The 16,376-nt window shown below is 32.2% G+C and overlaps 1 protein-coding gene across 2 annotated transcripts; it reads left to right on the plus strand.

The window, feature by feature from the left end:
* Nucleotides 1–940: 940 nt before the first annotated feature.
* Nucleotides 941–8,145, plus strand: LOC105763588 (membrane-associated progesterone-binding protein 4). 2 transcript variants are annotated; one of them, XM_012581842.2, is made up of 9 exons: nt 941–1,137; nt 1,226–1,302; nt 1,384–1,455; nt 1,776–1,813; nt 2,588–2,650; nt 2,819–2,862; nt 3,289–3,335; nt 6,648–6,822; nt 7,719–8,145. In XM_012581842.2, exons 1-9 carry the CDS (start codon nt 1,039–1,041, stop codon nt 7,884–7,886), a joined length of 783 nt encoding a protein of 260 aa, XP_012437296.1. In that variant the 5' UTR covers nt 941–1,038; the 3' UTR covers nt 7,887–8,145. The 2 variants fall into 2 exon arrangements, with proteins under 2 accessions (XP_012437296.1, XP_012437297.1); XM_012581843.2 differs by lacking the exon at nt 2,588–2,650.
* Nucleotides 8,146–16,376: the final 8,231 nt, after the last annotated feature.

Here is a 16,376-nt window from a genome sequence, read left to right on the forward strand (position 1 = left end):
GTCACAATTTCGCTATGTATGCCAAATATGAAAGACAAAAATACAAAAGACATAATAGTGAAATGTGAAATTAACTTTATTTATTTATTCATCTTTCAAATAAATAGAAAATAGTTGCATGTTTACTACAATATGGACGCATTTCCCAACATTGTCATCCCTCCCTTTTAACATGAAGGCTTTTGGGCATTTCTAATATCAGGTATTAGAAGTACTTTCTGGACTTTTAACCAATACTTTATAATTTGATCCAACCCAATATTTGTTTTTCTATTTTCTAAAATAAACATCTTAATTATTTTCTCAAGTAAATAATCTTCACAACCCAATTCTAATTCATTTAAAATTATTACAACTTTATTGTAAAAGAATTTATAAGAAAATATATTTAATATTTCTACATTTAACGAGTTTACTATGACCAAATGATTTATTTTCATTTTAGAACTTAATTTAATTAAAAAACATAAATTTATTTGTAAGTCATTTGCATTTTCATTTTCATTTTGGAGAAAACTACATCCATTTCCAAATATTTTCCATTTCTTTATTTTCACCATTTTCAAAACTAGACATAACTTTGACGCATTTTGTAATGTTAATAATAAATTTTGATTTTGTATATTTTGTACATAAAAATTTGATTTGATTTAATTTTTACAAATCACCAACTCCATTATCAATATAACATCATTTTATCTTTACATATTGCTTACATAAATAGTTTTATTTATCTAATATATAAAAATTAAATAAATATATATAATTGAATCAAAATAATTTTTTATTTACATTTGAACCAAAATAAAATTTTAATTTATATATTAATTTATATAACTTTATTTTATATACTAAATTACATATTAAATCAAAGTTGTAGAGTAATTATGATATATATATATATATATATATATATATATGTAAAACTACATTTGACCAAATGGAAGAAAGTTGAAAATAGGAAGCATTAAAATTTGTCTGCTCTTCAACTGCTTTACCTAAACCAAAAGTTCAATTTGAATCTCGGCACCGGAAAAAATGGCATTTCCGGCAAAGAAATTTATAACCTCTTCTTTCTTTGGGTTTACACTTCTGGTCGCTCTGGTGGCTTTTCTCCTAAAATTTAACTCTTCACAGGTCTTCCATCTCGTTTTTCCTTTTTTTTTTCCTGTTCTTTTTGTGCTTGGAAATTTCAAATATTTTCTTCTTGGTTTATTTTATGCAGAAATTGTTCACTGTTGAAGAACTGGCGCTATATAATGGAACTGATGATTCATTACCCATACTCTTAGGAATTTTGGGGTACTTTCTTTTGCCTTATTCGTCATATTATTATATGAACATGTTCTAAAGTGCTAATCCAATTTAATACTTTGTGATTAGATCTGTATTTGACGTTACGAAGGGAAAATCTCACTATGGTGCTGGAGGAGGTTACAGTCATTTCGCTGGAAGGTTTGTTTGTTTTCTTTACTAGGAAATTGGGTCGTTCAAGTAGTTTATGTTACTTAATTATCCTATTTGTTTCCTTTCAGATATATGTTTATAAATATTTTATGCTGAACTGTATTTCTGCTTATTTGTTGCTATTACTTGTTCAAATTCTTTATGTTATTGATGAAACCTTTCGGAAGCTTTACTTAATTCCTAGTTTTGATACAATTATTCCCCCTTAACAAAGCTTGTTGGGCTATCTTCATGTGCCAATTGCATCCTTTCAGTGTATTTTCAAATCTGCAAACTGATTTCAATTTTGCTGTATGTTGAAAATTCAGAGATGCCTCCCGTGCATTTGTTTCTGGAAATTTTACAGGTAAGTGTTGTGATCCTTCAGCTTATTTGTCAGGATGGTTTTGAGGGTTTTTGGTTTTAGAGAAAATGACTTAAAAGCTGTTCGGAAAATCAAAGTGAGGAGCAAACAAAGAAAAAGAATTAGTAAGCTGACTTAGACATATTCTGAATTAATTCTGGTTGTACATGAGCTAAAGCAAAATTCTATTGTCTCCTCTCTGGCAATTAAAAATTGGGAAATAGCCAACTATGGTTCCTCATTGATTGAACCAAACCAATGAATCGTCTATTTTTAATTCCTTTCTTGACCATGAAATGCAACAGAAACAAATTTGGAATTGGTATTTGCATATTCTTGCAAGAAAGTGAGAGAAGGCTTGGCTAGTTGGTTAACTTTCAAATCTTAACATGACTTGACTGAGATGGAGAAAGTCCTTGATGATGAACTCTAGAAGCAGCCCATAAGATAATTAAGATATTAAAGATTGTTTTCCTAGTGCTTTTTCCAGTCACCATGTTCTGTTAGGGTCATTAGAAACATAGGAGGGTTATTGTCACAAAGTCAACAACCTTTAATGCAAATTAAAAAAGATGTCAATAAAAGTTGGGACTAAATTCTAAGAAAATTAGAATCATACTGATCACTGGCTTATGCTGTAATAGATATTAGCAATTGGGCACATTTAAGCAAGTGCTAAATATATGCATTTTTTTATTCCTAAGTCTTGTTAAGTTCTTTTATGCTTGACAATATAAATGTTTCATTGATACCACATAGAATGAACTTTACTTCTAGGCTTAACCTCAGGTTATGATGCTAAATACCAACTCAAAAAAGAGGTTCTGAAAACTGATGAAGGTACGCACATACAATGTGCATCTTTGTCGTCCCTACATTGACAAAATAACAAATTGTGTATGGAGTAAATTTCTTTTAGAAAACATTACATATCTAAGAGCTGCCATAGAAAATTTCATTTTAGCTTGATAAACATTTTTATCCCTTGTTTCTTCAATTTTCAAACAGGAGATGGACTTACAGATTCATTGCGAGGTTTATCCAGCACCGAGGTAATGATGTATTTCCTCTTCCCTTTCAGGGGTATGCTATTATATGTGTGCCTTTTGATTTATCCATAAGCTAATGGAGGTTAATCATTAATCAAAAGCAAAAGAAAACTACACTTTAAGTAAAAGGAGCGCGTAAGCTATTTTTGGCATCTTTTTCTTTTGACATTTGGATTTGGTTATTTTTCTTACAAATGCTTTTTGCTGGCATCTTTTTCACAATTATTTATTTTTGTGTATGAATGCATGTTTCTCCACCGAATATCATGCTAGTAAATTACTCTGTTTTCATTTTGTTACTCCAATTTTCTACTTTCAAAAAATACTAGTACAAGATGGGCGTCTTTGGTGTTTCTTACATGTTTCTTGTCTGATGCCATATATTAGTTATAAAATTAATTTGTCTGACTCAGTTATTCATGTTTGTAGGTTCATAGTGTAGTTGGATGGCGAGACTTCTACTTCAGAAGCTACAAGTAAGTTCCTTACTGTTCATTATTCTTTCATGAAGACTGTCCAGATTTCTGTGTAACTATATAACATTGATAATTTTGTATTCAAACCTATCAAGAAGAAAACACATGTTCCATATGTCCCATAGATGTTTGAGTTCTAAAACCACTAAGGGAGTAGTGTTCTTTACTTCACTTTTCAATATCCAATTTAGGGCTTTATGTTTAGCTGAATTATTTCTCTTATGTATGGTAATGCAAGGAGCAATACATAAAACACTTTAGGAGCTTGACTATGCCACTTCGACATATCATTTTCTAGTGGGATCCCCATATCGACACAATGAGACTTTGGAATTGGTATGGGATTTGAATTGGATTTGTTGGATATGGTTGAGGAACTTTGTTGCTGATTGGAGCAAATCAATTGTTGCAATAAAATTAAGAAATGACAAGTTTTTTTTATATATTCATTCTCATGGTAATTGTTAGCCTATATTCAAATCAAATGTCGAGTTGGCTTCGTCAGTTCATATGGGCTTCCATGACCAACCCCATAAACACTCTCAAGCCACTAAGGTTACTATGAGAAATCCAAATAGAAACATAAAAATAAAGCAAACAAGAATTAAAGATAAAAGCTTAGTGTAATTCTAACAATGCTCCCCCTTGAAACCATCCTTGGCATCAAGGATGGAACATTGATATTTCTACCGTAGATACCATGAACAATCCCATGCATGTTGTATCCTTGGGAAAACAATTACTATATTGCACCTAAACTTTAGTGATCATCCTGCTCCTTCTCTTGTTAAATCTACTATCTTGCACTGCTATTGGTTCTTGAGCTAAGAGTCCATCATCATCAACCAAAGGAAGGTGTGATTGATTGAGCCCTTTTCCCACATGCTTCTTCATTTGGGAAACATAGAATACAGGTGATTGAGTGAGATCCTATCTTCTTCACAACTTCATATGGACTAAAATACCTAGTTGTTGGCTACGAACACATTCTGTTGGCCATTGTCTTTTACCTGTACTATTGCAATTTTGCGTACACCCGGTCTCTTGCAATTGACAATCAAATGTACTTTAATCCTTTTGTTGTTTCATCCTCTATCGAGCCCTTTCAAGAAGAAACTTCAGCAGCTTAATCGCAACTTCTCATACTTGTGAACTCATCTATGGCCCTAATAGTTGAATCCCAAGGCAAATATGGAATATGATTAGGAGTTGGTTGTCGATAAACTAACTCATAAGGAGTATTTTGTGTTGAAGTGTGAAAGTTGGTGTTATACCAACACTTTGCCAAGGGTATCCACCTAGCCCAATCCTTAGGTCTCACCTACCATCCACTGTAAGTAAATCTTTATTCCACGGTTAACCACTTTGGCTGTTAGTCTGAGGGTGGTATGCAAAACATTTTGATTTTGACCATGACAACCTAAGCAATCCCTTCTAAAGAGTACTTGTGAAGATTGTCTCGACCAGTAACGGTATTTGGGGGAGTTATCATTCATTCTGGGTGTTTTAAAATAATTAAATTTTAAGATTGGATTTAATGCAAGTGTACGATGTCAAGTTATTGTATAGATTTTGTTTACAATGAAAAAATTTGGTGAAATACTCTTAAGGACCATGGCCAAGGGAGAATCAAAATGGTTAAACCTTTGTTAAATTTCGAATACTCTAAACTAGCAAGCCAAGCACCAATTTACTCAAATTAGGTGTTATCAACATGATTAAATTCATTTGAATTAACACTAAATTAGACAACTCAATGATTTGAATTCTAAAAACCAAACTCTCAAGTCTTTCCTGAACAAGTCTATAGTAATGGTCAATTGATCTATCTAATGGCTATGGAACGAGATGCTAAATTGAGTTGTTGTATAACTAATCCTAGGTTCTCCCGGTCTTTCTACTTGCCTCAGACTAAAATTCGCCATTAGAGTCTTCGCTCTCACATTTGGCTCTAGCATACACCAGGTCTCTTGATTTGTCAATGCTTAAGGAGGTTAACTGATTCAGTTAAGCTAGAGTCATTCTCCATTTTGTAATTTGGTGAGTGTTTATCAAAATTTGAACTTGGATCAGACTCCTGATTGCTAAATTAGTGTTGGTTCCTCAATCTCCTGTCTGCTTCTTTTCTTCCCATTGTATACAAAGAAATCTCTATTGGGTTTTAAAGGTGTTTCACTGTTCCTGGTGCGTGAGTTTGGGACTCGTATCTCACTTCAAACCTTGAAGTATTCTTTAGCTTTATGAGTTCTCAGGACTTGTATCTTTGTTTGAGACTGTGTTTGGACCATAGTGTTGAAGTATTTTAAAATTTTGCCCCACTTCAGGTTTTTCTTTAATTAGGAATTCCTACATAAGTCTAGTGTGATCATCTATGATTGAAGCAAATCACAACAGCCAGTAATAGTTCTTACCTTAGATGGTCCCAACACTCCACTATAGGTTATTGAGAAAGGTTAACTTATATGAATGACTAGGATATATGTTTCATGTATGTTTGGAGAGTTGAAAAATCTCACACTGAAATTCTTGGTATTTTACTCTTAAACAAGGAAAAAAATAACTTCTTAAGATGCACGAAATTTCGTTGTCCTAGTCTATAATGCCATAACATAACAAGGTTATTGTCTGAGGAAGAAATAAAGTCAAAGTATTTTGGGATTGACCCATAAGACACTTGGACTTGGTGGCTTTATTCTTCGGCTAGCAGGAATTTAAGAAGATAGAGACCCGAGCACGATTCAACCTTTTCAATCATCCAACACAAGTTCAAGTGTAAGATTACTTATGGACAGAAGATTAGAATCTGGATATGGAACCAAAAGAATTGAGTGGAGGATTAGGTCCTTCGAAATTTTAATGAACTTGTTTCAACAATTTTTGAGAGAGATCCATCTGCTATCTTTATTGTTAGATTCTCATAACATGGTTTTAAAGATTCAAATAATGTCTCATCACCTGTCCTATGGTTGGTTGCTCCTAAGTCCACAATCCAATCACTTCCCTTAAGTGTTGTTGGGAGCAGACTGATTGGTTTTGAACCGGAAACCGGCTGATCCGGTGGTTCATCCATTGTCTTAAAACCGTTTTGACCAGGACCGTTTTAAACCGGAATCGGATAAACCAGAAAAAAAACTGTATGGACCAGTTTTTAAATATTTTGTCTTTGCCTTTGGCTTTATTCTTCATGGCTTTACTCTTGAATTCACATCTGTTGCCGTTAAGAACCCATCAATCCAGACAAAACCCATCGCAACTTTTCAGCAATTATCAAAATGATTTGTAATCTGTTTGATTCTTGATTCTTAATTGCAGATTTGTTGGAAGGCTTGTGGGTCGCTACTATGATAGCCAAGGAAATCCCACAAAATATCTAAAGGGAGCAGAAGCAAAGGCTGCTAGAGGAGCACAACTCATGGAGAAACAAAAAGAAATGGAAGCTAAGCAACCCAGTTGCAATTCAAGATGGAGTCAAGATGATGGTGGAGAGGTATGTGCTCTCATAGCTTTAAAATTGGGATGGGAAACCTTCCAATTTAACTCAAGCAAAGTTAAGTAGCCTGCTGAAATTCACACCCTGCTCATACCTCCCAACAAATGATTACTCTCCAGAAAATCCATTTTGTTTCTTCCATGACATATGTAAAGTTGTAAAGTAAAAAAGCTTAATAAGTTAACCAGACTTCTGTCTGGACATGTCGTAGAAGCATAAAAAACGTGAAGCTGATATCCCTAAAGCTCCAATGGCTCCTTGCCCTTTGTTAAAAATAAATATTTCCTATACCTTCAGAATAAATGGAGCTAAAATTAATGATGATAGATATAAAAAACGAATGAAGATGATGAGCCTGCTTGAAGATGTCTAAAATTTGTTATTTTGTTGATTTCATAATATAAACAATAATTGTTTTCCTTTCTGCTTCTTACTTTTGGTCTTGAGGATAGGCCACTGGCATTAACACCATGACCTATAGTTGAGGTTCCAGAAATGGAGTGAAAATAGGTTAGAGCACACTTGTGCACATAAATACCTCAAATCACACACTGACACACGGATAAAGGAGAAAGCTTTGACCCAAGTTTTGAAATTTCAACATAATCAATTGTAAGGGTATGGGGCCCTCTTTTCATATATACAGATGATCTATTCACAGACCTTAGCGTGTATGATAGACCTTTATGTTCTCTTTTATGCAGTTATATTTGGCCTCTCCATTTTCCTTTGTCCCATTGAGTAGGTGTTAAATTTTTTTTCCTAATTTATATTTTGTTTCATTAATGGCATTTGCTAACAAGGAGCACGTAGTTGAGTTGTTACACAAATGATGTAACATTTCAAGGCATCTCTAATTGACCTTATGCCTTATCTCATATTGTTTTGATCAGGTTTGGTGTGATAATGGCTTCCCAAGGTTGGTTCAGAGACCTTTAGAAATTGCTTTGACGGGAAAGATGAGCAAGCGATGTGCCTGCTATAATGAAGATCAACTTGGCCAGCCAGGGTTAGAGGTCTATAGTGGATGTGATTACCTTGCAAAGAGATGCCGAGTTTAAATGAAAGAGCTTGAAGAAGTCATTTGTATAGTTGAAGCCCCTTAAACTCCAGTGAACTTTTTGAAGATAGGAGGTCGGCAAAGAGTGAAGTGTACCCATGTTCTGTGTGGGTGTTTCATTTCCTCCAATGCACTTCATTACTAACCTGATTTTTTGTTGCTTAATTTTCCTGGATTATCGTGGGTCTGTTTTGAGTAAATTGAAAGAGTGTCAATTCATGTATGCTATTGCAGCTATAGAAATTTGTGGTTTCTTTCCATCATTTTTTTCAGTTAAATGCTAAGATTAAATCTTTAGATAATTCATAGATAAACAGAAAAGGAAAACAAGAATGAGGTTCAAAGTCGCCAGTATATGGTTAGTGTTCGGATCATATTTATGAATAAATTTCTTGAGTGATGTCATATATATATTTTTGGTATAATCAAAGTTTATGTTACAACTTTTAATCATTTGCTTGTTGGAGTTGCTGCAATTTGAACTTTTAGAATTAGTATAGGAAGAATAATTTATACGGGAATAGATAAATTTTATAGGGCATTTTATTTTGATAATTTTAATCATCTTAAAAGAAAAACAAAACAACAATCCAAGAATGAATGCTACATTTGGTAAGAGTAATGTTTTTCCGTCTGTTTTAGCCATAATTAACTGTCAACTAATTATAATTGGTAATTTTAACTACATATATGATTTGCTTGTGGTAAAGAGAATATTTTTATTATTATTTATTTTGAAGAGATTTTATTTTTTACAAGACTTTTATTCATCCTTTCATTTTAAATTTAATTAATACTAATTATTCATTATTTTTGTTTAACTATTTTAATATAGATGTATTTAATAAGGTTTTTTCTTGTATTGTTACAATAGTAAACTTTTTAAATGATTTTTCACCCACCAAATCCTAGCTGTCTCAAATGTTAGTGGCCAAATGAATATAACTAGTCCTTGTATTATAGGTTTGAGAGCAAATTAGTCTTATAATAGATTTGAGCACATTATTTATCCAATAAAATGAGCAAATTAAATCATTCTCCCAAATATTCTCAAAAGAAATTATCACTTTCATTGATATTTAAAAATAAAAATAAAAATATTATTGAAGACGAGAAGAGAATGAGTGACGATGACATTTTTAATACGTATAGGTCCACGAAGAGGGTCAGATTTAAGGATTCTATCAATGGGGAGAACACTAATATGGTGGTGGATTCTAGATTGCAAGAGCGCGTATCTTTTAGGGACGTAGTGGTGAATGGTAAGATTCCATCAACAGAGGAGAAAGAAAGAAGGCATGAAAGCTTTGGCGAGGATGATATCGAATTGCTTGAAGGAGATCTGTCCATGTATTTCATTGAGGGTATGCCTGCAACACAGTTTTCTAATAAAGTTATCAAATATTAGAGCGTAGCATGGCATGAACTGTGGGCCGTAGAATAGGGTTTAACACTTTTCTAAATAGAGCATATGCCCTATAGAAGCCTCCAAACCTTTTCAATTGATGAATATTGAAAATGATTACTACTTGGTGTACAAGTAGGGTCAAATCAACAATGATCGAAAGAATTTTATTCTTTCAACTAAAACAAAAATAAATTAAAGGGGAATGTGGGGTTTTGTTTAAAGAAAACCTAAAAATTATGTAATGACCTAATTTTCAATTTTGTCAAAATACAGTTTCGAAACTCCATTTTCGTAAATAGAGTCAGTAAATATAAAATAAAGATATTTATAAAGTTAATATAATAATATATTGAAGTTTGACTAAGTAATTTAACTAAGAAATTAGTTAATTAAAGCTTAAGGACTAAATTGTAAAAGTCCAATCGCTATAGAATTTTAATTAAGAAAAGTCTTAGGGACTGTATAGCAATTATCCAAAGGACCAAAATGGATATTTAATCAAGTATAAATAGATGTTAGTGGAGTGTGATGATTAGTTTCCTTAAACTAATTTAGTGATTAATAATGAATTAATTAAAGATTAATTATAATTAATTAAGGTTAATTAATCATTAATCATATTATATATACTAATAGATAGTGGAAAGATGAAGGAATCATCATCTCCCTAAAGTCACCATCATCCATCATTTCTAAAAGAAAGAGGAAACCTTCGAATTCCCTTAAGCAATCAACCAAAAAAATTCCTCAACCATTTTTCTTTGATTTTTATAGAAATTGAATCATAGGAGCTTGATTTAGCTAGCCTGTGTATCAATTTGTTCAATTGTTGAACTTATAGCAAGTTGTCATTTTTGAGAAATTAATGAATTAGGCTTGAAATTGATAGAAATTAAGCTTAGATCATGATAAGAACTAAATTGTAAAGCTTAATAAGCTTGGTTGTTAATTTTGTAACATTAGGGACCAAATTGAATAAATTAAAAACCTATTATGAGATTATGATAGGAATAGGAAGTATAGGGTGTCTAATGAAAGAATGTGAATCATATTTTAATTTGATGCTAAATATTGAAAATATGCTTATCCCAAGTATAGGAATTAAATTGACTAAAATACAAAATATGCTTAGATTTTTATTTGAATGTGAATTGGATGAATTTTGATATTTTCCCTTTATTAATTATTGATTGTAGCTAAAGACGACGCCGAGCAATCGAGAGGGGAAGGAAAAGTGAGAGTCATCGAAGAGTAACGCGAGAAATCATTTTGTACTTTTATGATTCATGATCAACTTAATTATTTGCATATTCATGTTAATTGCATGATTAAGTATTGATGTGAGTACATAATTGTAGTATGAATTGATTCGTTGTGATTGATATTGAAAATCAAGATATTGGACTAAATTGAATAAAATAGAAAGTAGTATGATTTATTGATACATGATATGCGATGTAAAAATAGATAGAAACATGTTATATGATATGAGAAAATTGTGAACTGATGATGAAATGAGAATGATGATATGTTAATTGAATTATATAATGTAATTGAAACAGTGGTTACCATATTAGTTGTTCGGATAGGGTCGAATATAGTTTGCATGCCATAGGGTCAGGTATAATGATTTGAAACCATCGTTGTTGGGCAACCCGAGGTGGTAAAATGTAAATATGTTAGCAGTTAACATTGTCGGGCAACTCGAGATGATAGAGTAATCAAACAGTAAAAAGCATTGTTACCGGGCAACCTAGGATGGTAAAGTGTGTATATAGTGAAAACCATCGTTGCCGGACAACCTGGGATGGTAAAGTGTGTATATAGTTAAAACCATCATTTTCAGGCCATCCGAGATGATAGAATAAGAAATTGGTAAAAGCCATTGTTTTCTGGCAACAAGGGGTGGTAGTATGTATATGTTCTAGTAGTCATCAGTGTCGAGCAACCCTGGATGACAAAGTAAAAGATCCGCGTATCTATTTGAGTCTGAGTCAGGTTAATAGGGATTATAAAACGTAAGCTTGATAAATGATATTGAATTGTAATGATATGATGATATGAAACTATATGTGTATATATATATGTAATTCATGATATAGAAAGCATATAATAGATTACACAAAACGGATTGAAATGAGCCCTAGGGAGGCCGAAGCGAGTAGGAATGAGTCAATAGACTCCAGAAATATAATTGAATCGTAAGTTGAGAGGTCAAATGGTGTTGATTGAAAATAGAAATTGTGTATCATATTGTTAAAGGTATAAATGTTTGAAACTGGGGGGTGAATTGACTTTTTAAAAATTAAGGAAAGCTACAAAGAAAAGATAGAATAATGAACACAACAATTTAGAGTGGTCCGGCCCCAATTGCTTACTCCACTACCTTAGCTTTCCACAACTAATGATTTTCCCAAATTGACTAATTTGTTCAACCTTTGAGGAGAATGTTTAACTTTACAACTCCCTTAAGATTTCTACCCAAATCTTAAGACACTAACCCTCTCAAAGAGTAAATACAAATAGTAAACTAAGAAGAAATATTTACAAGATCATAATGTTTGTCAATTGAGCACAAATAGACAAGAATAAACTTGAGCTAAAGAATAACAATGAAAGCTCACAATTGTATACAAGAAAAGTATGAAAGAGTTGAGCACTAAGGTTGAATTGATTGATCTTAAGACTTGATTATCTCTCTTGTTGTTGTAAGACCCTAGAAGTTGATATTTATACCCTCTAACTCATTTCCAACCATCGTAGTTGTTGGGAGAATAAATAAAGCCGTTGGGATGGAAATACCAGACCATTAAGTTCACCTACAACAAAAAGTATCGATAATTTTTGTACAAGTATCAATACTAGTAGCAATTAATGTCTGATTCAGTGACCGTTAAAATTAGTTTCCAAGGATACCAAAAAATGATTTATCGATACTTGGTAAATGTATCGATATAATTTTATGGGTATCGATACTGTTTGACATTTTTGAAAGATCATGAAAAACAAAATGCAAAATTGGTATCAATATAAATTTTTGTATCGATAAAAATCAGTAGGTATTGATACTTATTGTTTGTGTTCAATTTTGATTCAAAACATAAAGCATATCGAAAAAATTAAAGTATCGATAAAATTGTACAAGTATAGATGCATTTTGGAAAACATCGATACTTCTTGTAGGAACAATTTTAAAACCGATTAGAAATCATTTGAAGAGTTTAATTCATTTTCAAAATTTTGTTAAAAATATTCTAAGTGTTTAAAGCATTTTCTAAGATGCTAGGAAGTTTTGAAGTATTATTCATGCTTTAAATTCTTTGTTCAAAAACAAATTTTTATTTAAAGATTTTTTATTTGTTATATCAAAATAAATTGTCAAATAAAGCTAGTTCAACAAAAACATAAATGAATGGTTGTATACATACTAATCTAAGGTATGGTATTGAATGTTATAAATGGTCATATAATGAAATAGTACATAAATTGACATTTGTTGAATTGGTATGCAAATTGCACATTATGAAATGAAATTAAATGTGCTTTGATGTTAGATAATATGATATATGATATGTTATATGAAATTGTCAAGTGAATTAGTACATAAAGTTGATATTGAATTAGAGTTGAATGTGTGTGCATAAGTGGCATGTAATGGAAGTTTTGGCTTGAATTATCGTATGTGAATCATGATTTATGAATTGATGATATGAAATGGTATTATAAAAGCTCATATGTTAAATGCAATTAATGATAACATGTGAAAGACCAAGCAAACTGGTTTATACGAGTCTAGAGGGTAGATATGGAAACATAACAAATCAATATATTTGATACAATATGGAATAATGACACATATTAATGGTTTGAATTGAAATTAAATAGAATGTATTAATGTCACATAGAAAGCAAGGTATGATATGTATATTGATTGTTAATGGTGATAGTATATAGAATTGGTTAAATGTGATTGTGTATAATTCAGGTTTTCGATATATGATTGGTAATGGTTTTGGTTGATTACTAGATGTTGCATCAAAGATGTTATATATGATTTAAAAATGTTTAATTGACTTGAATTATGAAAGTACCATTGAAATTTACCACTCAACGTACAATTTGTATATTCCATGTGCAGGTATAGGTGAACCTCAAAGTCCCGTAAGGTGAATTTAGCATCGAGTTGGTAGCTCTTAAATCAACAAAGTTTGTATATTTCTTTACATTTTGATTAAATGGCATGTACCTAGGGTTGAACTGATTATCAGGTTGCAAATGGTCAAATTTTGTGTAATTGAGTAATGGATGAATGATAATGTAATAGTTTATGCATGGCTAAGGCCTATTTGGGTTGATTCATGAAATTGAACTTATATATAGTGTTGTCATTTTGAATCTTAGAATGATGCATATGCTTTTTTAAATGGAAAGTTGAAACCAAAGTGGATTAGAGTTGTTGTATTTCTGCCTTCAGAGTCGCGACACCAGCCCCTGGATGTCGTGGCACACCTCAACATTGATGGATACGAGAAAAGGGCGAGTAGACATACATGTTACCTGTTATGGCGTACTATGGTAGCATAGTCTGCCATTTTACATACTTCTGGTAAACTAAGTTGTGGCGCATAAAGTACTCGTCTGTGGTAGTATCTAAGGATTTCATCTCAGGGTAATCTTCAATTGAAGAAATAGTATGACAAGCAAAGAGTATGTCTTAGAGTTTAGCTGAGCATGAAGCGTCTACAAAGTATATGAAAAAGCTGTAGGGGGACTAAAGTGTCTTTAAGACCTCGCCACATACGAGTTACCGCCAGAGGTATGGAATGCTCGGTTTGCTTGAACACTATGCAAGTCGGTCCTGCAATGGGATTAGTTAAGAGTCAATTGAGTGGGCTTGACTAGTCAAATAGTATCTGCATCCGGATTTCCTTTTTATATTTTTCCTGATTTTGGTAGGGAAATTAAGGGACAATTTTTGTAAACATTTGACACTTGTCAAGATCTATTGAGAAAGAACTGAGTATTTATAAGAAGGGAACATTTAGATAGTTTTTCTTCTGTTCAACGTTCTGGTTCTTTTTAAAACTAAAAATTTTCTTCTTCTTCATTAAATTGGAAACTAAGTTTTTTGGGTTAATCGGTAGATGTTTCAACCTCTTGGTAAGTCTGATAGCTCTGCATGAGTAAAGATCTTAAAATACATAAATACTGGAGGGTGTGAAAATGAGGCCCTACATAGGGGTCGTATATAATTGATATATTGGTAAACTACCTGAAAATGAGGTTTTAATGAAAATTCCATGTCCTTTTAAGCGGTTGCTGCTGCTGGTTTGGGTAGGACTATTAGAGCAGGAACTCCGAGTTGAAATAATGGTGAGTTTCAAGTGTGTTTTTATCCTGACTCATGTATGTTAGTTTACAATGGTTATTCGTATGTTGATGTCTTCTCGGATAACTAGTGAGGGTATGTGTATGTGAAGTATCGTAAAGTTTCTACATGTTTACAAATGAGATACATGATGTGCTGCACGAATAAGATCATGTGTGATTGTAAACTCAAAATTATATAGGATTTTTCTATATATTTTTACCACCTTTTTACTTAATAAATGTGTGTTTATCTTTTGTAATTATTATTGAAATAAGTGAGTTTTACTTAATTAGTAATTTTAGACATGAATTTAGAAAGTATGTGAAATTATGTTTAATTACATGATTTTCATGCACATTTTATATTAATTCATGTTAATTTATTAATGTATGTATTTTTCACTATGTAAGAGGTCCATTGGAGAAAGGATTTAAATAAAACATGGACATGTACAACTTATCCATGTGGACAGTAAGACCATGCAATTTAGGGCATGAGGTTGACTACTTGACCCAATAAAGAAGGTGATGAAAGATGGACATGTTGTAACACCTCTAACCCGTATCCATTACCAGATTAAAGTTACTGAGCATTATCATACAATTAGAAGCATTTAAACATTATTTCATTCACAAACATAAACATATTATATATCAATCATACATGCACATTCCATCCCTAAATCGAGCCCTTGAGGCCCTAGAAATACCTTAGAAACAATTTGGGACTAAATTGAAATCATTTGAAAAATCGAAGAAAAAGTTACAAAAATTTGGATATAGGGGTCACACAGCCATGTGGCTAGGCCATGTGCCTTACACGACTGAGACAAATGTCCGTATGCCAGGTCGTGTAACTCTCTGAGTTGCGCCGCACGCCCGTGTTCCAGGCTGTGTAACTTACTGACTTGAATACAAAGTAACCCTCAGATGACACACGGCCGTGTCACTTGGCCATGTGCCACACATGGCTGAGTCACACGCCCGTGTCTCAGGCTGTGTGGACATAAAATTGCCTAAAAATCAAGCCATTTTCCATACCATTTCATGCATGAACATATAAGTCTTTTGTGTACATTTACAAGGCACTAAATCCACATCATATAAGCCATTTCAAATGTCCTAATTCAACTAACCAATATGCCATTCAAAGACACCTCAAACGCAATCATTAAGACTTACCTAAACATGCATATTTTTACCACTTACCATTCATCAATTACTAGTTACAAAGCTTACCAAACATGCCACAACTTGATCATTATTCCATCACAAAACATACCATTTGAGCCATTCAAATCAGGCAACATGTTATAGTCATAATGACACAGACTAGCAAGGCATCAAATGTACCAAACCAAGATAACATTCATAACTTATACAAGCCAATCCACCAACCAAAAATTCATCAAAATGACATTACAATTCAACCTATACATGCCATTATAACTGTTAGAATTAAGTGACCCAAATCCTTATTTAAATTAAATATTGTAGTAAAATAAAATAAAAGTAAAATCCCTATAGAATTATACTTCTTTTATTTTATTTTAGAATAAGGTTTTTTAAACCTTATTAAACTCCATCTATTTGATATTATTAGAATAAGGAGTTTCACTCCTATTAGAATAAGGTTTACAAGCCTACAAATAGGCATAGTCTACTCCTCTTGTAATTAATTCAAATTTGACATAATGAATTTTCTTCTCCTCT

The sequence above is a fragment of the Gossypium raimondii genome, chromosome 12 (genome assembly GCF_025698545.1).
Source record: "Gossypium raimondii isolate GPD5lz chromosome 12, ASM2569854v1, whole genome shotgun sequence".
In the NCBI taxonomy this organism is placed as follows: Eukaryota; Viridiplantae; Streptophyta; class Magnoliopsida; order Malvales; family Malvaceae; genus Gossypium; species Gossypium raimondii.